The 24,797-nt window shown below is 47.5% G+C and overlaps 1 protein-coding gene across 2 annotated transcripts in view; it reads right to left on the minus strand.

Moving 5' to 3' along the window:
* grid1b (glutamate receptor, ionotropic, delta 1b) overlaps positions 1-24,797 on the minus strand; it is a 217,425-nt gene that overhangs the window by 92,311 nt on the left and 100,317 nt on the right. For both annotated transcript variants that reach the window (XM_035533704.1, XM_035533703.1), the window contains exon 3: positions 9,309-9,593. In XM_035533704.1, the coding sequence (XP_035389597.1) occupies positions 9,309-9,593 (285 nt within the window). The remainder of the gene's footprint in view (positions 1-9,308; positions 9,594-24,797) is intronic.

The raw sequence follows: 24,797 nt of genomic DNA on the forward strand, positions 1-24,797 counted from the left end.
TGTAACGGGATTCGGGTGGGATTCGGGTGGGATTCGGAGCAAGCCTGCCACGCCATCTGTTTCTGCTCTATCTGTGTATCTAAAGTGTCAGGAACTCATCGTCCACGGAAACGGCGGGGGGTAAAAGGGAACGCTCGTTCCGTGGAGTTGCACAGCAACGGCGGAGCTGAGCTGGGCTTCCCGATTTGCTCTCCAGCTCCTCTTCTCCTGCTGTTTGCTTTTCATCTCAGACAGGCCTCTACGAGGAGGACTAGAACATGGATGTAATAGGTGAGCCTTGCCTTGCATCTCCTGACCCCCCCCCACAAGGAAGCTGTTCTCCGTAACAGCCTGCACCAAATGTAGGCGAGGAGGCCATGAGATGCGAGGTTTAGCACGCCTCCCGTCTGTGACGTACTCAGGCAAGTCCCACAAAATGCCTCCCACGTCGGCAGGCGACTGCCGAAAGGCATCGTTCCAGGTCTGCGTGGCAAAATAAAGACGGGCGTTCCTCGTAGTTACGTGGGAACCCCATGCCGGCGCCCGAGACGGGGCGCTCGGACAGCGCAGACGCGATTTGCCGATTTGCGTTTAGCGATTCGCGAGATACAGTACGCGAGATTCCTCTCCCAGCCTCGCGAGCGGTTAGACATGATGAATCTTTAAGCAGGCTGACATAACTCGCATGGGAGTGCCTTCACAGCACCAGGAAGAGATGATGTGCGCAGACGAGAGTGTCTCCGGATCCGGGAGGGAATTAACTGCATAAATATCCTTTTCTTCTGTCCAGCTGAATATTCAGCTCTAAGGCGATGGTGGAAGCGTTTACGAAGAAAAGAAGAAAAAAAAAACAGAGGGACTGATAAGAGATGCTGAGGTTTCTGGGAAATGGCGTTTCATAGGCACGATGCCTCCGGGCCGTCCCTGGCCCGTCCGTGGACGGCTAACCCGTGGGGTTCGTTTTCCTCGTCGCTGGCCGGGACCGATCTCATTTAAGCTGGTATGTGATTTAATCATTCACTGCACCCACAATGCACCTTGCTCCCTCCCTCGTGTCATTCCCCCTCAGCGTTTATCGGCCTGCGCTGTCATCCACCACCACGCTCATTCCTTTTTTTAGCGGTTGCGCATTATTGTCCCGTGCTGCGCCCGCGATCGGAAGCGCTTATGGAAGCGGCAGAAGGCCGCGAAGGCCATTCATTTAGCCTTGCTGCGTTCCCACGGAGGCGGAGACAAATCCCGTTTCCAGACCGCAGCATTCGAGGAGCGCTTCATCAGCTGCGGGTGACAGCCCTGTGATCTTACAGCACTTCCTGTGGGGGAGGGGAGGGGTGGGCGGAGAAGCAGGAAGACGGTGAGAGGTAAGATGACTATGAGTCTCGGAGGTGACCGTGGCCCGTACTCCTGGCTAACGTGCACGGCCGAGGCGGCTTGCGATCGCTGCTCATTCCCGGGCCGTGTCTGACGGAGGCTAGGAACAACTCTTCACACCCCAGAGCACTGTGAGCCCTGTAAAAAAAAAAAAAAAGTGGGGAAAAAAATCTCACAGTTGCCCAGAATGCAGGGGCTGTGCTAGAGTGTTAGAGTTTTTCACAGAACAAGCTCCGGTCTAGGATCAGTTTATTGCCGAGTTTACCACCAGGAAAGTAATAATGCGGGAAAGATGAATCTGATACTAGATGACCTCTCCTGGGATGAGAGAGCAACCCATGACAGCTGTTACTACAGAGAGAGAAAATATGAGAGAGAGAGAGAGAGAGAGAGAGAGAGAGAGAGAGAGAGGGAGGGAGATACAGAGATAGAGAGAGACAGAAAAAGAGACAGAAACAGGAAAAAGATAAAATAGAGACAAAGGGAGAAAAAGAGAGAGAGAGATTGATTTCTGATATTTACTCACATAGATAGTAGCAACCGGGCTAGGAAATGCTTTCCTGTTATGAAATTGTTTAGAAGCAATGTTCACGGAGCATAACATAAAAATGATCATATTCATCGAAAGAAGTGGCATAACCGTGACGGGAAGGTCACCTCCATGCCTGCGATTAGCCTGAGCGAAAGTAACACAGGTCACACCAGTTCACGCTACAGCCCACTTATCCGTCAGCGCAGGACGTGGCGGAAGTCTCTGCGACCTCGACCCAAGGTCGTTCCGAACAAATCTCCCCCCGAGAGAAGAGACACCACAGGCAACGCCGCAGGGAACGCGTGTTTGCGCCCGGCGCTCCCACGCAGGCAGGACCGCTGACCTCAGCTCTTATGGATGAGGAAAGCAGCAAGGACAAACAAACAAATAAATATATAAACAGACAAAGCCTCTTTAAATGAAACCAAATTTCAGATGGAGCTCAGGCCTGGGGTACAGGGCGGTGCAAGACCCCGCGTCCATCAGGAGACAGAGGAGGTGACCACTTAGCTCCCTCGGCACCACCTTCCGGCTGGGGCCCACCATCCACGTCCAGGACGCCTGATCCTGAAAGCGCACCTCCCCTCGGTGCTGCTCCCTACTGCGAGAAACTGGCCTGTCCGTGCGAAACGGCCCTGAAATACTGAAATACGGAATGACAAAGGATGCTGAACAAATTTTAAAAAGCCTGCAAATGCGGAGCTCTGAAGGTCCAGGAAAACGTGAAAATCCGAAGCTGTGATGGTGTCTGCTTGGTTAAACACGACGCTGTAGCGGAGTCCGCTAGGATAAAAGGCTCACTTGCTTACTGTCTTTTCTTTCTGAACATTGCATAATTCTTACTCATTATATTTCATTTCCATATGCTACACATGCGTTCTGGTCCCAACACCCCCGTGGACAGCTTCTTCAGGAATATTAACTAACACGGCCTTGACAGACCGCCTCTGACCGCACACATACACGCGCGCGCGCACGCACACACACCGCCGCCCAATTAGGAAGCATAATAAGACAAAACATCAAAGACGTAGCCCGAGACCAGCACACAGAACCACGGCAAATATTGAAGTTGCAGGTGCGCCCACAATATCGCCCGCCGGCCGCACAAATACACTATCACCGACACCAGCCTGCCACCACGAATCATATGAGTGTAAAGGTCCTGCTTTCAAAGGCCGTCCGGCTGGTCTCGCCGAGACAGCATTTTCCACGTTGTCTTCTGCCCTGTTAACACGACTGGCCGGCTCACCGGCTGTGGGCGGGAGAGATGTCATTACACCCGCATACATATTTATTATTTACCGAGCTCGTAGTAGCACCGGCCGCAGCTGCGAGGGGAGCTTGCAGCCCCCACCCCTACGTTCAGATCCCTAGCGCAAACGCCGAAGGTCGTCGCCTCCGTGTTGGCCCGGACGAAACCAGCCGGCTGCGCCCCTGCGACGGGTCCTTGCGTTCAGTCCGGTCACCGTCCGAGGGCGGTACTCTACAGCGGAACGGTACTACTGCCACTACCATTTTTATTCACTTATAACCTCCCTGAGCGAACCTTTCAAAGAGCAATTCCCACTCATTTCCAGGAGAAAAAAAACATGCCGTTAACCCAAGCTGGCTGAATCCGGAAAATTTGGCATCTCTGCCATTCTTCCGTACTCAAAAGACCGCAGCATACAACACCCCCCCCTCCCCCCCCCCCCCCCCACCCCCTCCCCCCCCCCCCCCCCCCCCCACCCCCCCCCCCCCCCCCCCCCCCACATGAACAGGGGAGGACTCTGAGTGTTTCTATCCCATAATCCCCTTCAAAAGCATGCGTGACCTGTCGATGGAGTCTGAAGTGAATTGGGGAAATAATTCCTGCTGAGAGGTGCCCATGTCGGAGGAGCGAGGGGTGTCATTTAACATGGCAGTGAGCAGGAGCCAGCCATTCACTCTGCCGTAATTAGATCAGAATTACTGAAACCGCTCAAAGAGAAAATTACCGGCAGCCCCGCAAAATTAAAGCTGGCTTCAACACTCCTGCACAGGGAAAAGAAAAAGATAACAACAACAACAACAACAAAAAAAACAGAAAGCAAAACAAAAAACCATTCAGATCTTTTTAATCAGTGAAGAAAACACAACATGCACACAAATGACAGGGTCGGTAGAAATAACAAAACGTCTCTACAAGGACAGCGTGACGACTATGCGTTCAGTTTCCGCACAGGCACTACACAGAAGGACAAACAGCCGAGAAGAGGAAACTTCGAGCCATCAAAGTAGTGCTATCGGAGCCCTAGCCCAGTCTTGCTGGGAATTGGAGTCCAGCCACAGCTGGGATGCTCCGGAGGCCCTGACCGGGCGTAAGGTGTATAGGGAAACTGGTCCAGAGCACAGGATGCTCCACACAACTCGAGTTGCTTTCTTGCTGGGATTTGTAGGCAGTGTTCCATGAGAGCAGGAAGCAGCATGCATTTCTGTAGTCCTCACACTCCTTCATTTAGATCACGGCGGTCGTTATTCTGAGCAGCAGACAATTACACGTGATTAAAGGGTCCTTTGCTCGGATGAACGACCAGGTGAGCGCGAACGGTTTAGACCTCGCCCACAGCGCACTTCTTTCCATGCGTAATGAGCTTTGTTATGTACAGTGGCATTTTGGAAGGCTTTACAGCACACACACACACACACACACACACACTCCGCCACTCAGCCGTTGTGTATGATTTTGAGGGGGAGAGGGGCTCACGCGTTTGATTTTTGGTGGATAAAGACCGTTAAGGAGTTCAGGGGTGAGGTCTTTTGTCTGTGACTAGCGGCTTTGGTTGCACACACTGACACGGGGCTCAGCACCACCTACTGTCTCCGCCCGTCACTGCACCACCTACTGTCTCCACCTGTTTCACCCATACCTGTCGTCACAGCCTGTCTCAGTGTCACCTGCTGTCTCCACCCACACCAACCACGACCCACAGCCAGCTCCTCCTCCCAGGTGTCCCCCTGCCATAATCTGCTCAGCTCAGCAGGAAGGAAAGCAATCGCTGCATTCAGGCCCGCAGGGTTTGTAGGTGCTGTGGCCAGACCCAGACGACAGACCCGGACGACAGACCCGGACGACAGACCCAGACACCACCTACTTCACTAATGAACTCATCACTTGCACCTAGATGAGAGGTGTTAATGAAAACAGGTGCCGTTTGGTTGGCCCGCACACCTCCAGCCCACGTGGCAGATGGGAGACTGAATCCAACTGAAACGCTGAACTTCTGCAAACCGATACATTCATAGAGCAAAGAGACAGAAATAAAGGCTTGTTTTATAAAGCTGACCTCGAGCCCCGAGCTTGTTCAGTAAGACGCATTTCATCACGGAACCCACAGCCGAGGACTGTGTTAAGTCACTGCATTCTTTCTCACTACCACAGTGGCCGAGTTGATATTCAGAAGTTTTATTTAGGAGGGGATCGGGATGTATAAAGCTCCTGCAGTCAGGAGAGCACCTCGGCATCATAACTCAACGCGAATGACATCCCGCGTTCCGCGGAGACTACAGATTTTTGGACGGAGGCTCTGCGCCTGTAAATGGAATACTCGGAGCGTCGCTCATTCATCCAGCCGCGGCCGGCATTAATTCCAGGCCAGCGGGCTTCCAGAACTGCTACAGTAAGCAAGCCTTTGTTTCCCTGCCAGGGAGGTACGGACCACTCGCACAGCGCAAACAGGTGATGAATCACCCACGCGGGGAGCCAAGGCGGGCCGGGCTGAAGGTGACTCTCTGGCGGAGGGTTTTCTGGCGGGACTCCAAGCGCACGCACCACCCCACCAGCCAATGGGAGAAGGATAGCACAGCAGGACGAGCTAAATCTTTCCGGAAAGTTCCAGAAAGCCCCCCCCCCCGGGGAGGGGGGGGGGGGGTGCGCAATCACGCTGCTATGGGTTCGGCCGAAAAAGTTTTGGGCCCATTAGTAAGAGCGAGCGAAGCACTTGGGGGCGGGGGGCTTCGGTGAGTTAGCCGCATTTTCAGGCACTGTTTCCAGCACACAACCAGTACCGCGCGCCCAACACATAAGGACAGCGGCTAACTTTATTTGAAAGTTACGCGCAAAGAAAAGCAGACTCCCAAGACTTGGTGCACTCTCATTGCATCAGTTTCATAAAGATCTGTCCTCGAGCCAAAGGCTATGTCCTTCTTTAATGTCCCTAGTAATGCCTAAGATGCGTCTCTGGTTTGAAATATCATAAATAATGCACAATATTGCCTTTTTTGGTGCGCGCTGGAGGCATGCACTGCCGCTGTTTATGGGAGCTTCTTTTCTATGTCTGGCGAGGCGTGGGCCCTCCCTCTGTCTCCTCCTCAGAGTGAGTTACCGAGAGAGTTCGCACGTGAATTGAACAGGAGGAAAGGTCAAAGGTGCCAAATCGCATCCTTTGTTGCTTGTTGCCAGACCGGCTGAGTAAATGCCGCTCCTAACCCCCGTAAAACCCGCCGGGTGGTGAGGCAGAAAGACAAGTGAGAAAGGCTCTTAATGTGCTCAGGCAACAGAGGACGCACATGCTCATGTACCCTCACACACCAGCACTGAGGCAGACAGCTGCCCGCGAAAGAGATTTAGTGAAACGTAGCTTTGTGTGAATATGCAAATGACTCAATTACACGTGGACTTCTAAAAAAAATGTAAAATAAAAAACGACGCTAAATGTTAAAGAACAGAGAAGCATGGATGAAGTTGTTTTGTTTTGTTTGTTTATCAACTGTGAAATAGTGTGTGTGTGTGTGTGTGTGTGTGTGTGTGAGTTGAGTTTTTTTTTGTTGTTGTTTTGGCTCTTTTACTCCTGTTTTCTGTCTGTCTGCTGTTATTCTCTTGAGTGGTGAAGAATCCAGTTCTCGCTCCACAGAGCAAAACATTAGCTGCACTGCCGCGGATGTGGTTAAGAGCCCGGAGCTTGTTTGGAGCCGGAGCCCCACCAGGAAACGCCGGCCCCTTTAAAACAGCGCTTGTGAAGTTCCTGGCAGCGCCGGCCAAAAGAGGGGCTCTGTAGCGAACCGGTGCATGGCTTCAACAAAGAGACAACTGATGCCGCGCGAAAATGACCCATCTGATATTATCACCGCGCAGCACGGGCAAGGCAGCCCTTGGCGCTGGGCCTGGTTTATTTAGTTTGCTCAGGTACCCAGCAGGCACGTGGGAACGTCGGATCCGGAGAAGGAGAAGGCCAAGAGACGGAACATTGCCGAGAGAGCGACGGGAGGCCAGGCGGTAATCCGGCACCTCCCCTTAATCACAATCTCTCTCCTGTCAGAGGGTGCTTGGACAGGAGCTGCGTCCGGACGGCCGAACCTGAGCCCCATCTGCTGCCAATACACCCCTGCACGGGCCTTAATTTAAACAAATGTGCCCCCCTTTCTTCCAGCTGCCTTGAAAAAAAACCCAACAACAACAACAAAAAAAAACGTGAGTAGAATGTTCCTGAGTAGGCGACAGAGCAGCCAAAGCCGAGTCCACTGGGTCTGTGTCGCCGCGGATACCGCCGGGGGCCGATGCCACGCCCCCGCTGCGTTCTGCCTCTGAGGTCCTCGCGCTCCCTGCACAGATCCTCCTGCTCACAGGGGTTAAACAAACCGCTTGGATCTGTGTCCACGCGCACTCCCTCCTTCACAGTCACTCCGGGGTAGGGTAGCAAAAATAGAATTCCAGGGATTCCAGTCGCCAGCACCGGTACAGTTCCAGGTGGAAATATTACTCCGGAAATCATGCCGGGCGGGGAATCTTTTAAGTCACGCAAGTGTGGGATTAACCATTTTAACAGTCTGGGGAAAAATCTAGAACAGTCCAAGAGATGTGTGAGATCCTAATGTAAACAGAATAACCAGATTATTGTGTCTCACTCACACCATGACCGTACTGTGACATATACGGATTTTCTCAGATTAACCAGCATTTAAGCAATCGATTAGCCAATGAATTAAGGGTTCAAATAATACAACTGCCAATTCTGCTCTTCCCAGAGCAGATGGGCCACATTTAAACAATCCAGTTAAAGATGTTCATAACACTAATCACCTTGAACTCAATGGAAACGCAGTAATCGCTAGAGACTGCTAACTGAATGATCGGGTTAATTAAACCGATCTGGTTTAGAATGCAAAGGAGGAAACACAGGAGCAATCAGTGAGACCTGGAAATTCCCACTAGTAGTGATCTTGTAAGGATTTTTCATCTACGCAATCTGCAGTGATCATTGTATTAATCCAAATCTGTTTATTACTTTTAGGTCATAATTGTATCACCGTGAGGTTGCCTATCTGTATGAAAAATTCTTTCTTCCTTTGACCCCACAGAATGCGTCCCGAATGCAATTCCATCCGTACTGTGATTAGATTCGTTTACTGTGTTTCAGCTGCGTCACTGTTACAGGCTGACATGCCCCAGGTGAGGTGGGGTTTCTGCTCACTGAACCTCGCATGTTATAGAAGCATCTCCACGAGTCTGAGCTGAACTGAGGTCATTCATGAACTCATGAGCCATACAGACTCAAACAGACACATGTACACATGCACACATGTACTGCACGCACATGCTCACCCACACACACACACACAACACAAATTGCACTGTAATATTTTCCCCATGTGTCAGGGAGGGACAGAATCAGCCATTCTGGACAGCCTCGCTTTTAACACATGCTGTAAAACTATCCAAACTTCGCATCCATGAGCTCCTGCCAACCTGGAAAACGCAGACCCGTTACAGGCTGATGCAGGCAACAGGGAGCACCGGGCAAGGCGCTTAGACATAAGGAGCTCGATGGGAACTTCCATCGCTCCTGCATGCTCCACCTCGCCCCCCCCTCCAATCAGTGGCTCCCAAGAATGGTTTATGAGGTTTAAAATATCCGCCGGTCAGGCTTCTCTTGGCACTCTCAGAATCAGGGCTCCCACAGAGGAGTGGGTGTGAAAACCAACGACCCCAGCAGCGCCGACGATATTTTTGCACACCGCCGCGCGGGCTGCACCAATCAGAAGACCGACAATCAGCACATACATTTTAACAGGCCTCTCTGAACATTTTCTGAGGAGCAGTCTTCGATAAACAGATACAGAGACACAAGGTCCTAATGAGTAATTGCAGTAATTGTCATGGTAACAGCGGTCCGGTTCCAGGGTATTCTTTAGGCACATGATTTGATAAAACAAAGCTAATGGGGTATATAATATCCTACAATTCTGTCCTCAAAGAGAAGCCTTAAAACCACTGTGAGATTACCAAACTGGAATGAAACAGGTCAGAACCTTAAGACCAGTGTGAGATTGCCAAGCTAGAATGAAAAACGTCAGAACTTTAAGCCTGATGTGAGATTACAGAGCTGGAATGAAAAGGTCAGGACTGCTCAGAACAGTTCAGTAGTTCAGCTGTGTGTGTGTGTGTGGGGGGTGTCACAGCACTGACCGTAATCGCTGTCATAGAAGACGATGAACTTTCGCCAGCGCAGCTCCCCAACCAGAGCGAGTGCCACGTCGCTGAGGCGCACCGGCGGCCGGGCGGCCAGCGTGTAGCGCTCGCCCTCGGGGCTGGGGTTGAGACGGCAGGCAGTGCGTGGGGACCCCCCGCCGCTGCGCTGCACATACAGGTGAGGGATGTGCATGGCATCGGTCAGCGACTGCAGCGCGCTCGCTGAGGCACAGCCTGTGGACGTCACCAGGGCTAGGATGCCCTGAGTCATCAGCTCGCAGGCTGCAGGACGAGAGAGAGGGAGAGAGAGAGAGAGAGAGAGAGAGAGAGAGAGAGAGAGAGAGAGAGAGAGAGAGAGAGCGAGCAAACAGAGAAAAGTGATTCAGGCCGCTTTGAACGCACTTAGAACAACAGAGCATAATGAGGACACATTATTGAAACATACATTTCTGACTCAGAAAGGCAGGGTTTCTTCTATAAGTAGTGATATATAAACAAAGTAACAGAAAGGACGCTAATGGAAGTCTATAAACAAGGTACACACGCATAGCTCAGCTCCATCCCATATTATAAGGACATTTTTTATTATTTATAATAACAGTATTATTTTATTATTATTTATATGGCCTTTGTGCAGGTCACTGTTCAGATGCAGTACACTTCCCTTCTTTGAGAGACTGTTCTGTGATCAGTTCTGTATGTTTACTAGGCTACTCAAACTTATACAGAGATCCACAGGCTTACGAACAGATCTCAGGCTTTGGGGGGATTTCTCCTACAGCGGTCAGTCAAAAGGTTTGATTCTGTAAATCCAGTTTCTACAGGAGGATAGCCATGTGGATCTAAACAAATTATGCAGTAATCAAAGAGGTCTGACCACATTGATCCTCCCACACACACACACACCCAAAAGTAAAAAAAACAAACACTTGACTTTGTACACATTGATTCTGTACATAAGCAACCATTCTCTCTCTTTCTCTCTCTCTTTCTCTCTTTCTCTCTCTCTCTCTCTCTCTCTCTCTCACACACACACACACACACACACACACACAGAATTGTATTGAAACTGAATCAGGGTAAAACCCTTTGAGGCACTCAGTCTTGTTTTCAGGCTTAAGAAATTACTTTCTTTATTTCGGTTAACTTGCCTGATGGCAAAGAGCGCAGACAGATCACATTACTCACTTTTTCACACGCGCGCCGACACCCCCCAACACACACACACATTTATTAACTAAAGTCCTCCACAGTCAAAGACACTGCTAATCCCACAGTGTGGCCCATAATCCCATTGTTTGAACTGTAGGATCTTTTTTTAGCACCAATCAAATCTCACAGGGAGCAGGGTTGAGTAATAACAGAATACACGTTACATAACCAGGATATTAAAAACAGAACTGTACTCCATTACACTTACATAAAAATGGTAGTACATAGATTACTGGTACAATTTTAAAAACAGTGATTGCTAGCAGGATTGCATTATAACGTATAATAAGAATATAAATATATTACAACAATATAACAAGGATATAACATAACATTATAACAAAAGGATATAACAATGTTATAACAAAGATATGATTTATTATAACACTATAACAAAGATATAACATAACATTATAACATAGGATATAATATATTACAACATTATAACAAGGACATAATATATTATTATCTTATAACAAAGATATAACATAACATTATAACAAGGATATAACATATTACAACATTAGAACCAGGATATAACATATTATAACCTTACAACTACGATATAATATATCATAACCTTATAACCAGGATATAACATATTATAACATATTATAACCTTATAACTAGGATATAACATATTATAACATATAACCTTATAACCAGGATATAACATATTATAAGCTTATAACTAGGATATAACATATTATAACATATTATAATCTTATAACTAGGATATAACTTATTATAACATAGTATAACCTTATAACCAGGATATAACATATTATAACCTTATAACTAGGATATAACATATTATAACCTTATAACCAGGATATAACATATTATAACATTATAACCTTATAACTAGGATATAACATATTATAACCTTATAACCAGGATATAACATATTATAACCTTATAACCTTATAACTAGGATATAACATATTATTACATATTATAACCTTATAACCACTGTCATGCTATAGCCACGTGGCCGTCGAACGTGCGCGTGCCGAGCCCAGGCGTGTTCGTGCGCTCCGCCTTTGTTCCCTCGTGGCACGAGGTGACTGGAAAACAGACGTGCGACATCGCTTTCATTAACGCGCAATTTGCGCGCTAATAGCGTCGTTTATTGTGTACACAGACTCCCCCCCCCCCCCCCCCCCCCCCCGCTGTAAACATGAGAATTGTTTTTCATTACGGTATTTGGTTAATGCGACTTCATTCGTGTTCAATAAAAGTTAACCTTGATGAAATGAATTTTCGTGTTGTTGTTGATGATGCATTTTTTTTCCTCTTTTCTCCCGCTGTTGTTATCCAACGATAAATTCCTGCTTACTGTGTTATTATGTGGATTATAGTCTGCTTTTCAGAATACACCCCTTCTCAACCGGGACCTATGAAGTTTCTAACAAAGAGAGTATCTTCAGCAAAATGTTTTTTTTAATGTAAATAACCGAGACCATGATCCCCTTTCATGGAAGTTTTTATTCCGAATATTCCAATAAAGCACTACAGGTTTGCAACAAGGAAGTTTGTTCTCTCTGATTCCAGAATGTTCTACACCTGTCTGGGAGATATGCACTGGTGGGAGTGTACTAGGACTGTTTGGTAGGACTTCTCGGTAATGCCAGACTGCTGAACTGGCTGTTTATATGCCATCTTTTACACATCGCCTGACCTGTTCATCAGTCTGCACAGATGAAATACAGGAACCCGAGGAACCTTGTTAGTGGCCATACTGTCTGGCATGGTAGTTTACCGGTTTCATGAAAATCCTTAGCAGTAAATGAGTTAAAAAGTAACCCTAAAGTAAGGAATCAAATTATGTTACTTTACATCAGTTAAACTTTTGGATTATGTCACAGACATTTGCTCAGAACAGACATTTTAAAATATGTAATCGGTAATCTGTAATGGAACACTTTAGAGGTAACCCTCCTAATCCCGGCAGTGATCCAATGTGCTTAAGATACAATATGGTTTCTGAAATGTAAGAGCAAAGAATCTCAGGCAAGGCTGAAATGTCAGGAACAAGATAAAAGCTTTGAGGTAAGGCCACCTGAACCTAGGTGTGTGATTACCATCCTTGCTTTGACCTAACCCCTTGGTCCTTCAACAGACAAACCCGTGTGACAGAATCCCTCCTCTAGAAAGAGCCATGGTTTGAAATCTTTCATGCAATTGTATTCCATTAGATTCAGTTTTGTATGTATAATATTTTATTTTACATCTTGACACAAAGCATCTTTACAGAACTCTAATCATCTAAACCACAAAGCAAAACGATTTCTTCATATTTATTTCTTTTATTCCTGTGCGCTGCTTATGAAAGCCCACGAAATCTTAAGTAAGCAAAATTTACAAAGTAGATCAGACTCCTCCCCCATTTTATTCATCTTTTGTTATTCTTAATGTAATTCTTAAAGCGAAGGTTCTTCAGTCCAGCAACTCAACCCCCACCCACCTCCACCACCACCAATCCCAAAAAGCTGAGAGGTCTTTGCCTTTGACAACCAAAGCCTGGAGCTCCTGTACAGTTTCCCATTACGAGGTAATCAACCGTCTAGACAAGGCTTTTATGTCCTATTACACCTCTGCCATGGAGTGTTTTTCCCTTTTCTCCTTTAAAAGTACTAATGCGGACCACAACACAGAACCGGAGCATGGCGCGCTGGCTCGTTCCTCGCGTGGCTTAATCCCACTCTGGCTGGAACTTGGGAGAAATTTGCCTCGGACACGAAGGCAGCCGCATCAATTGCACGGGCCGTTAATCTGTTTTACACACGCCGGCTCAGCGCCGTGACGGGGAGATGAGACTCGCACCAGCCACCGCACAGGCAAGCGCGCTCGGCTCAGGGAGGACTCGTTTGCCAAAACCCGCCATGGGGCCGTCACCTCAAGCTCTGAGGGAAGGGCTTCATTCAACTGTACTTTCGCTACACCTGTTCCTTTCCGTGCCCACACTGATGGGGAGAGTCCATTAAAAACAAGTTAAGATGGAGGCACCGTCCACTTCAGAAGTGTCGCTCAGATGTATTTGAATTTTCCCAAGAAGCAGGGGAAAGGGTCGATTTTTCGAGCATTTGTGTTTAGAATGCTCCTCACAGACTCGCGTGGGAACCTTAACTGTATTCCTCCAGATGTTCAATGCAAGCATTCAACAAACACACACACACTCGCGCACGCAAACACACAGAACCCTCCCAGGAATATGAGCTAGCAGTTCTGGAAACACAATAATCAATGCTATTTTAAAAATGTTTCAGTGTCTGTCTGAATTAACCACACTGCACTTATGTGTTTCGTCTGCTTATGGTTGATTTGTGCTTGTGTGAGAGAATGAGAGAGAGAGAGAGAGAGAGAGAGAGAGAAAGAGAGTACAGATATACTGTTTTTGCTTCATTTATAACAAATCCTAAAGCTTTTTTTATTCTCTTTTGGTGACACCGAGCAAGCACACGACAGACACTCCAGTTTTGGGACGTTTTGTTTTTCCTGCCCTGAAACAATCAGGAGAACAAATTAGATAAGCATGATGTCACACTGCATGTTCCTGACATAGGGTTCCAGCACTTTCCAGAAAAACCTGACAATAAACCAAAACCAGGTTGGCTGAGAAAAGCATTGGCTCCCAGAGCGTAACGCTCGTAAATCAAATGGCCTGGACTCTTACAGTCAGTCTGGACAGAACCCTACTTAATACCACCTGCCCTTTGAAACACTTTTGGGGGACACCACATTATTGAATAGAAAAATGGCACCGAGCCCAAACCAGATTGGACCTGCTGGGTGGCTGGGAGGGTACTCGCAGGTTTTTCCCGCGCTCCGCCAGGAGAAGACAGCAAAAGGAGACGCACAATATAACACCCATATGGAGGAGCAAAGAGTGCTAAAGGTGATCCATCAGCCACTGGAGCAAACTGTGCGTACCATCTCCCATCACACACATCCCTGGAACATCAAACCTTCATCCTTCACACAGTCACTTACATAACACACACATGCTTGTCTTGGTCACAGAAACGTCGAGTAGCCTCGAACGAACCGGTGTCATGCAGAGTCAAGCATCGTGGTCAGCAGTTACACATAGTGACAAGTATGAGGCCACTCCCTCTGTGTTGTTTTATGGGTTTATTCTGTTTAGTGTTTTCGTCTTGCGGCGAAACGAGGATCGGTCTTCGTCACGCCTGCCAGTAAACACGCGCCGCAGGCAGGACACTCCAGTGACAAACACCATGTTAAACAATCTACCACACATAAAAAGCTGTGTGCAGGTGGGTGGGGGAAGGGGGGGGGTTATATGTTCATGCTGTTGACTGATTTGTTGTTTTTGCCCAGTTAGTCTGGCTAATAAATCATGTTATTATCTCCAGCAGAAAGCTCTGGGGCCTGGGAGTCGCTATGGCACATGAGATTAGGAAGGCATGGCACTGCCCTGGTGGTGTTACCTTTAAACAGAACCCATCACGTTCCATTTTGGGCGCTCCTTAATGGTAATTAGCTGTTTAGTATTCTGTTAAGGTCATGCCCCATGCAAATAAGCACAATTTCTAAGCCAATCATCATTAAACACTTCTCAGGACTTGAGCGCATATTTAGGTAGGGTGCTGGGAGTCCTTGTTTGGTGTCAGGGTCTGGCACAGGGTTTGATATGGGTCTTGATGTACGATGTTAGATCCGATCTGGAGGCAGGAGTGCCAAGCTAAATTTAACGCCTGACTCAGGGAATGTCGAGAGGCTGGCATGTCTCTGTCGATGCTGGAGTATTGCACCTAAAAAAGTTCATATCGCTAATAATAAAGTAATAACCTTTGCTCGGGGAATGTTTTCAATGGGTATAGAAAAGAATGAAAATAAATGCAAGCTAGCATGCATTCACCATTAGCCATGCTACAACTCTGTGTGGAAGCCCTTTCAGAATTCTTCACACAAGACAGGTCTGATCTGCCAGTGAAACTGGCCAAAGTAATCGCAACTTTTCTGGATGCTTTCAAGATGGCTTCCCTTTCTTGTCAGATGAGGCTTTTACTGATGGTCTTAATTTGAAGGAAGAACAGGAAACGTGTTTCTGTGTTTTCAGGGACTGGGAGTCCGTAGCCACCCAAGGGCTCTTGCTCGGGACCCAACGAGTCAGGGCTGTCCCGCAAACCTGAGGAGATGCAGATGGGAAAAGGACGGGGATACCGTCCGGCCCATTGTGCGTGAGGAGGAGATCTGTAGCCACCTCGATGTGTTCCGAGAAGAAAGGTACTTCCTCTGCATCTAAGAGGAATGTCTGAAAATTTGCATCTATATCGTATCTATCCTCTACATCCATGGCAGCTGTCTGATACCTGCAACTCACCAACATAGAAAGAATCCCTGGTCCAGGCTAAAAGCAAAGCGCCTCAGAGATCCCTCCTTTTTAGCAACTCCGCTTGCACGTTTCGCTGTGCGGCCCTGGCGTCAGCCAAGCTGCAGTCCCCTTGACGGATGCAGGAGTCCACTTGGATTGCTGTGCTACCTGACGGCTATTCCAAGAGCGCAGCTCTTCACGTTAATGCGCCAGCGAGGTGAAAACAAGCCGTGAGGCAAAGAAAGCAAGCACCCACTCCAGCGACAGCAGGCTGGACGGACGAAGCTGTGGGGTGGGGCGGGGCTTGAGGAGGCGGCAGCAGGACCCGGCCAACGGAATCTAGGCTTCCACGGGGAGGGGCGGGATACAGCAAGCACAATGGACTGCGTGCAGGCGACTCGAGGGCATCGCGCAACAGATTTCAGGACGCCAAACACGAGCACGACGCCTGTGACGAGTTCCCCAGACCTGCTACCGACGGAGCGTCAATACACAGGCCTAATGAAGGCTATTAATTACATCTGTGACGCTGCAAGGATGGTATAGAGGATTTCAAAGCCTTCCTCTGCCTCTTTTTCAGAGACGTTTTAATCATTCCGGAGGCGTGTGGTGTAATTAAAAGAAGGATGTAAAGAGGGAGATGATAGAGGTGTTACAAAGGAGCTTCCACGATACGTTCAACTGCAGAGGGACAGATAATGTTTAACAAAGGGGTGCATGTCACTCCCCCTATCCACCCTCTCTCCACCCGCTCTCCGCCCACTCTCCGCCCGCACTCCGCCCACGGTCTACTCCCCCTCTCCACCCTCTCTCCACCCGCTCTCCGCCCGCTCTCCGCCCGCGCTCCACCCACGGTCCACTCCCCCTCTCCACCCGCTCTCCGCCCGCGCTCCGCCCACGGTCCACTCCCCCTCTCCACCCTCTCTCCACCCGCTCTCCGCCCACGTGCCCCACCTGCTCTCCACCTAAGTGGCAAAATCCTGTGTCACTCACACCACGTTGCTCTGAATAAAACCTAAAAACAAATCCATCCATGTTTCTCCCCTCTGAGGATCTAGATGTGATCAGGCTACAGTTGTTATAGTTATATATTACAGTTTGAAGGGATTCATGCATAAAATCTACTTGATGTATTCAAATGTATTTCCTTATTGGGGACACAATTTGTGAAATACAAAGATCACATTATAAATATATAAACAAGTAAATGAACCAACAAGTGAAAAAGTAAATAAACAAATGAACAAGTGAACAACGAACCATGAAGAAATTTTAAGATAGTAAGATGTTGGAAGTTGTTTTGTTTTTTTTTCTGACCAGCCCTCCTATCAGAGCAGACACCGCACACACACTTTCACTGGCAGATTTTCATTAGCATGTACCAAAGCCCCTTCAGAGGATCACTTTCTGTCTGGCTGGGCTGATAACAGTGAGGAGGTCAGAGGGCATCTGCAAACAAAGCACTATATGTCATCAGCCTGAGATAAAGCTTTTGGGGGGGAGGGGCATAACGCGGCCTGGTGAAAAAAAACACCCCGGGTTCATTCTGAAGACGAGCTCTCGCATGGCCCCAGACAGCTATTCACATGCTTGTGCCCCCAGAGTACTCGGTGTGTCTGGCATACGTACGCACCATAACACAGCCCTGGCACAAGATAAACCCTTCTTTTTGTCAGGTGGGGTCAGGCTAGGGGTTAGGCTAGGGACCGGATCCTCATCTCCGGTTTTTTGGCGGCTTGAGCCAGCTCGCAAGTCAAGTCTCCGCCCCCTCTCTCTGCTCTGCCCCCTCCCTCTGCCCCGCCCCCCTCAGAGGGATAAATGGGCATAAATGGGATTTTCTGTGAAAACGTAGCAGATATTAACATTCAACTTAAACTTTCACCAACCACCTCCTCTTCACCGAGCTGTCAGTGTCAGGGGAAGAAGCAGGAGAGAACACGCACTGCTGTCACAGGTGATCGCCATACCCGTTACAGCCATCAGGGGGAGCCGTGAGGTGATTAGCAACATTCCAAGGACGTTGGCCGCAGGACGTTGGCCTTCTCCGTTCAGCGGTAATCAGATGGAAGTGCACCATTCATTTGGGAATCACTGATTTGATGTGTTTTGGGTTTTTTGTTTTTTTTGCTTTTTTGCTTTTTTGCTTTTGCTTTTATAATGGAAATAATGGACTGAAAGAGCCTACTTTTCAATTATTCATTAAAAAGTATAATACTTTAACGCGAGGGTCATATTCTGATGGACTGGACTATTTGTATGGAAAGGCCACATGTTAAGGGGTAGAACTTAACCATAACCCTGCCGTGACTAACCCTCTCTGTTCACGCTCACAAAAATGCTATGAAAAGTGAGTGTATTAAAAACCCCAGACAAACTGAAGCACTCAAACATACGCACACCCAGCCACTCACGCATACACACGCGCGCACGCGCGGCCACATCAGATGTCACAAAGGATAACATTATTTCCATCAGAAATAACCCAAACAGCTTCATTTTCATCCTGAAAAAAAATTGGGCTGTTTCCAAAAGCAACCTGACAAGGCATCCAGCCTCTAAATAAACAGCGCAGGAGCTTTTTTTCTGACCTAGAATTAATCAGCAGTTACGCTCCTTCCCTGTGGGACGTCCCCTCCCGCCTCCTGTGTGACCAAGAGGTTCACCTTCCTCTTCCTGTCCCCAATCGGCATAGCGCGCGATCAAGCTCACGGCTCGAAGGGAGACGTCGTTTTCTGCTACCACAGAGGGTGCTGCTAGAAAGAACGAAGGAAAAGTCTGGGCAGAGAGCCTTTCCCGAATGTCTCCTGACGACCGAGCTGTCGCGGCGGAGCACAAAAGGGCACGTGGCCGGAACCTCGGCAGCACAGGTTGCGCGTGCTGAAATGCAAAGTGCGCACTACCCTGCACTCTTCCACGGCACACGTGTGTCTGAAAAAGAAACATGCAGGACAGGGCTGGTACAGAACAGTCATTCCCATTTAAAAAAAAAAAAAAAGATTTGTCCTTGTCCCCATTGTAGTATTGATTAAAGGTTATAGAAATGCTGGCATTTGAAATTCATTTTGCCCTTTTTACTTTATTTTATTTTTTTTGCCGGGTTCGAAGGGCTTCTGAGAATAAACCAGGCATATTGGCAGCGCATGACATTTGTTAAGTCAACTTTCCCTTTTCCACAAGCCTTGGACTGATTCTCCAATGAGCTGAGGGGGGGTGGGGGTGGAGAGGGCGGGGTGGGTGAAGGGGTGGGGCACAGGTAGTGGGACAGGAAGAGCCAGTCATGGGCGTGAAGAGCAAACATACATCTTCTGTACCCTCTGCCAGATCCAGAGCACCTACCTGCGGTCGGCTCACGGGCCAGTAAACCTTATAATTAAGTTTGCACTTAATGTCGTAGGGTCTGTAATTGACCTTGAGACAAATGCTCCCTTTAATATGGGCGATCTCAGTCGCAGCTGTTGTAAAAGGGGAACATGATGCAGGAGTTTTAGAAGGAAACCTTTTAGAAGGAGTCATAAACTTGGTGAACAGGGAAGGAACCAAAGTGAGGACATGCTGTCAGAATCTCATCTGCACAACGGTAACTCATCCCTGCCATCTTTAATTTCCTTATTATCGAGGCTAGTGTTTTGGACTGAAACATTTGCAGGAAGTACTGCTTTGCAGGAAGTACTCTTAGCCAAGGACATTTAGAGGATCTTTTAGCCGACTAAAGAGTAGTTTTGTGAACTGAGCAGTTGTTCAGTGTAGATCTATACCAACTACTCTCACCCAGTGAACTTCAAGCAACAAGCAGAAACCCTGTGATGACCATGAGAATGAGTTGAGGAAATTGACTGAGGTTGAGGGAAGACTCTCACGGCAAAGTTTTCACATTGTGGCATAAATGGTGGTTTAATGCCAAACCAATCACAGAAGCAAAACATGTGGAGGATGGCCATAGGGTGTTGTGACGCAACCAGCGCCGAGCAGCTCTGAGGATGTGTTGTTATGGAAACCCGGTGAGGACCAGACAGAAGACTACCAGGAGTGTAAGACCTCCAAAGCTGAGGGCGACTCCGTCATCCCGGCTCGCCTGGCCACGTCGCCCTAATAGCTTCGTCCTTGAGGAAGAGCAGTTGGTGCAGTCATGCAAAAGGCCTCCGAAACCACCATGAGCAGATGCATGCTCACTTTCAGTAACGTGCAGTTCCGCTCCAGTGGTGGAAGAGCGTTCGGATACGACCGTGGACCGACGGGCCCGACTCCGGGGACAAAAAAACTCTGACTCCCGTGCATGTCAAGCGCTGCCCCCTGTCCTCCAGCTCCATGTCCTTGGTCTGGTCTGAATGCCACTTCCATGTTTGGCCTTTCATTGAGCCATCAACATTCCAAATGCATAGTGCCACATCAGCACCGCAGAACAGGCATGTGTGTCCTTAGGGAAGACCTCAAAGGTTTGCATTATCTGACCAAAATGTGCTGACCAAATGCACACGATAGCATAGGCTACTGGGACTTAAGAATGGAAGATGGGTAATTTCCGTTTCTCTACATGGAGGATGCACAGATGTAAACATGCTCCTAGTCCAACCTAATCCCCTTCAGTTTAGACAGAACCATAATGGTGCCCGCCCTCTGCCGGTTGCATGTGGCATGCGGCGGTGGCTCTAGACGTGGCTTTTGTTTATGTTTCTAGCCTCACATGTCTGTTTTTATTAGTCGCCACGACTACGCTGGGTGGTACAGTATGTCTGCCTGATTGGCCACACCACCTGGGTCTGATTATGAAATTATGGCCATCCTCATTGAAGCCTGTTGGGTTTTCTTGACTGCTTGTTGGTCTTTGATGTTGCATCAAATTCTTTTGTTGTTTTGTTATTGTTGGAGACTCACGTTTGCTGCCTCCATTTTTTGGCACGTTCTTTGCCTGTAAAAAAAAGGATTATACTAAAATACTATTTTCCTAATAAAAAGCCACTTTCTAGCTAGTATATAACTTAGATCATATTTATTGCCAATAGCATTTTTTAGTCATTAGCTATTTTGGTTTAATATATACATTAGGGCTTTCCTCAAAACCTTTTCCTCAACTACTACTTTGTCCATACGCACTTAGAAACACTTTAGATTATGTCATCCTGATGTACTCTGTATTTTCTTTTGCTGACCAATCAGAAATGTTCAGAAGACTTCACATCCACTGACATAATCAAGTGACTTTGTTAGCGGCATCAGTGATTGGACGGTGCTTTCATGGTCCTTCCGTCTGACTGGGCATAGCTTGCAGTCCAAGGCCCTAGCAGAGAGGAGCACAGTGAGCAAAGACAGTTTGATCCACAGAGCAGACATTGCCCTCTTCGTGTGCTCTCCAGACACGATGATGTGCTTTCCTAATAGGCTGCCAAACTCTTATCACATTGCTGCTAAAAAAGCACAAAGAAACCTGGAAAGTGGAAAAAATCATGGCAAAAAATCACTACTGCCCTCAACTGGGATTCCAGGCTTGTTTATCAGAACCAGACACCTCCAGGTTTCAGTATCTCAGGTTTCAGTACCTCAGGTTTCATTACTTCCAGGTCTGGGCACTTCCAGGTTTCAGCACCTCCAGGTTTCAGTACTTCAGGTTTCAGTACCTCAGGTTTCAGAACCTACAGGTTCCAGTACCTCAGGTTTCATTAATTCCAGGTCTGAGCACTTCTAGGTTTCAGTCACGGAGACATCTGCAGTGGTCGGTGGGCACTGAATTCAGTCCCGGTTACGATCAGAAAAACAAACCCCACAGAACCTTGTTAAGCAAGGAACATTCTCAACAAAATGTGGGTGGCCAATCCTGGGACCTTGGAGGTCCTGACCCAAGTCCTTGATCTTTAGTACGCTTCAGATTTTCTTGGATGGAACAGTGAGCACATCCCATCTTACATAAAGAGCCCCGAGTACTTTCACTTCAATACACTCCACAGCCAGGTTATATGCAGGCTTGAATATTTCAGATGAAGTGCTTTTATTATTATTTTTCTCATCAAAGGTGAGGCAATGAACCTCTCACCACTGGACCACGGCTTACACAACTGCAGACACCGAACGCCCCCGGAGCCTCCCGGAAGGCTCCTCGCTAAATCGCGTGGTGCCGAATCCAAAAGCGGGTCCCCCGGGTCGGATTTGAATCGGATGGATGATGGAAGTCGGAACAGAGTTATAAAACGCCATCACCCATTCGTGATCTGTCCATAATGCTCATTTCGGAAGTGGTTCGGCTTGTAAGTGAGAGAATGTCATCTCCCGCGACGGCTCTCCCTCCCAGTCCATTTCGACTCACAAGAAAAGGAAAACAAGTATAAGGCCTTGAGGAACGAAAAGATGGCCAAAGCAGAGTGGCGTTTGTTATCATCTTTCCCAGTAAACAACATGAGAGAGCTTTTCCCCCTGTCTGATAAATGCAGGGAGGCGTCATCAATTTGTTGGGTTCCAGGCTCTCGCCGAGAGCGTGGTGACCCTCTCGCACAACACCTCAAACTGCAACCGCGAGTGTGTTTGCACACCACTGTCACGAGGGCTACACGTTTCTCAGCCTTAACAAGATGGAGCAACATTCCGCGTAACGAGTGTGTCCACGACTGCCGAATGGGAAACGCGTGTCTGTGGCAGAACGACAGGGGCAATCGGTGACGCCGGTCTATACTGTGGTCGGCGACAACTCGTTAAAGGCAAATCCTGCCATGATAGCAGCCTCTGTGGTAAAAGCCAGCTGCTATAGTGAGTAATTAACCAGTTAACTGAAAATTCTACGCGCTTCACAAACTACAGGCAAATGACTGTCTGTTCAACACAGCAGTTACGATCTCAGTTGAGCTCTTGTATGGCAAATCCCCAGGATCCAGGATCTTTAAATGCTTTTTATTTGTTGTGATACTACTTTCTTTTTTTGTTGCCTTGCTTCTGTTTTGCCTCGAGCAAACCAGTTACACCTCATGACTTTCCTGTCGTCAATCCGTCAGAATGCTGCGAAATAAAATGCTTAATGGTTTTGGAAATGGGAGAAAAGAAAAAAAAAAAACGCTCATCAGTTTGTTCCCAGCAGCCTCGGCAGTCTGTGGGAGATATGGGAATGATTCTGACCTTGACGGGTGCACCAAGTGTTTGCTGCATAATGAATATGAAACTGCAGTGCAGCATGGGACATTTGGCCTGCTGCCGTGAGCAGGAGAGTAGGTGGGAAAGACCGGGACAAATTCCGTACCACGCAGCGGGTTTTCCGAAAGCCGGAGGTTTACAGCATCGCAGAGCATTCGGGATCCACCTCAGTGGCTAGGACAAAATGATTAAGATCAGAAGCAGAGTCTCAGAAGACAGACCTAACGTGACGGCGTTCCCTGATCACCTGTGATCGTGCCGGTAACGCTCGGAGATATCAACAGACACTGAATTAAAATGAAATTAGTGTAAAATGAAAAGCTCTCAATGTTTAATAATAACTAATGTACAATGAAGCTCTTTCAGGTCTTCTGGAATTCTATGCATTTTTTCATCGTTAAGGAATTTCACAGTAACAGCAACAGACAGCATTGGTAATCTCATCTGCACTTTGATGAACTGGTGAACAGCCTGGAGCAATTTTGGACTGAAGTGTATTGCAAAGTTCATAGCCTCTGAGGATAATAAACAAACATAAATAAATAAATATATGAACGAATAAAAAATGTGTTGTGGAGTTTCTTGTTTACAGCATATGTGATATATACCCCTTCATGAAAATCTCACATTTCATAATTAGAACTTACTAGGTTCCCTCTAGGTGTTTTAGAAACTACGGACTGCAAAACTGATTGCTTTGTTTCTTGTTTGAGTTTAGGTGTTTGGCTTCCATTACACATTAATATTAACCTTAGATTAATTCCTGTTTTAGGCAAGCTTGCATATAAATTGTTTACTAAAGTGGGTTGATTTTTAAAACGGACCATTTCTGGAATATACCCAAATGCACATTTGGTCTAGACATGCGTGTTACCATTTCAGAAATCCTCAGAGTAAACGGCGACCATGAAGTCATTCCGGCGAGCAGATGCCCGTTTCGATTTAAACTCGTGATCAGAAAGCACCGCGTAGCCTTGTGTGCTGAGACTTACTAGAAACAGTCATCAAGTCTTTGACGCATTCCATACAGGAAATACTCCAAATACTGAACGCATTCGCACGGCTCGGTCTAGCGATCAAAATGCTGTGTGTCTGTGTTCTCCGGATGGTGTGTTGACAAAGTCTCGGCAATTAGGGGTAACAGATGGGGAGTGGGAGTAATGGCTGAGAAAGGGGGTGGGCGGCATGTGCGATCTCGCAGTGGAAGCCGGCCTGCCACTCCAGAGCCAGCCCTAGAGACCGCAGCTGTCGGCGGACGCCCCGGAAACACCTCTTTGAAATGGGCGTGCCCCGAAAATTAGTTTTGAATTAAAACAAACAAACAAACAAACAAACAAAAACCACTTAACCCCTCACGATGATGCGCCACGGTTTCATTTCTCGGTTTTGTAATTCAATAGCTTTTATGTCGGTTTGAAAGAAGTTACTGAATTATTCAGATGTAGGTTTGAATCAACTTGCAGTTCTTTAGAGCTATAATAATTTCATAAACCTGGAGTTTAAAAGAGTGCCTCACATGAAACGTTATGAAGCTAACACTGAACTACTTACAGCATTTAGCTGACACTTTTATACAAAGTGACTCGCAATTATGACTGAGTACAACTTGAGCAATTGAGGGTTAAGGGCCTTGCTCAGGGGCCCAACAGTGGCAACTTGGTAGTGGTGGAAATGGAACTGGCAACCTTCCAATTACAAGTCAAGTACCTTAACCACTGAGCTACCACTGCCCTAGCTGTGGGCTAACTTAGTGGTCTTCAGTTAATATGAATTACTGTTATATTGTTAACTGGTCTCCATTTGTTTAGAACATTATAATTAGCATA

The sequence above is a fragment of the Electrophorus electricus genome, chromosome 14 (assembly GCF_013358815.1).
Source record: "Electrophorus electricus isolate fEleEle1 chromosome 14, fEleEle1.pri, whole genome shotgun sequence".
In the NCBI taxonomy this organism is placed as follows: Eukaryota; Metazoa; Chordata; class Actinopteri; order Gymnotiformes; family Gymnotidae; genus Electrophorus; species Electrophorus electricus.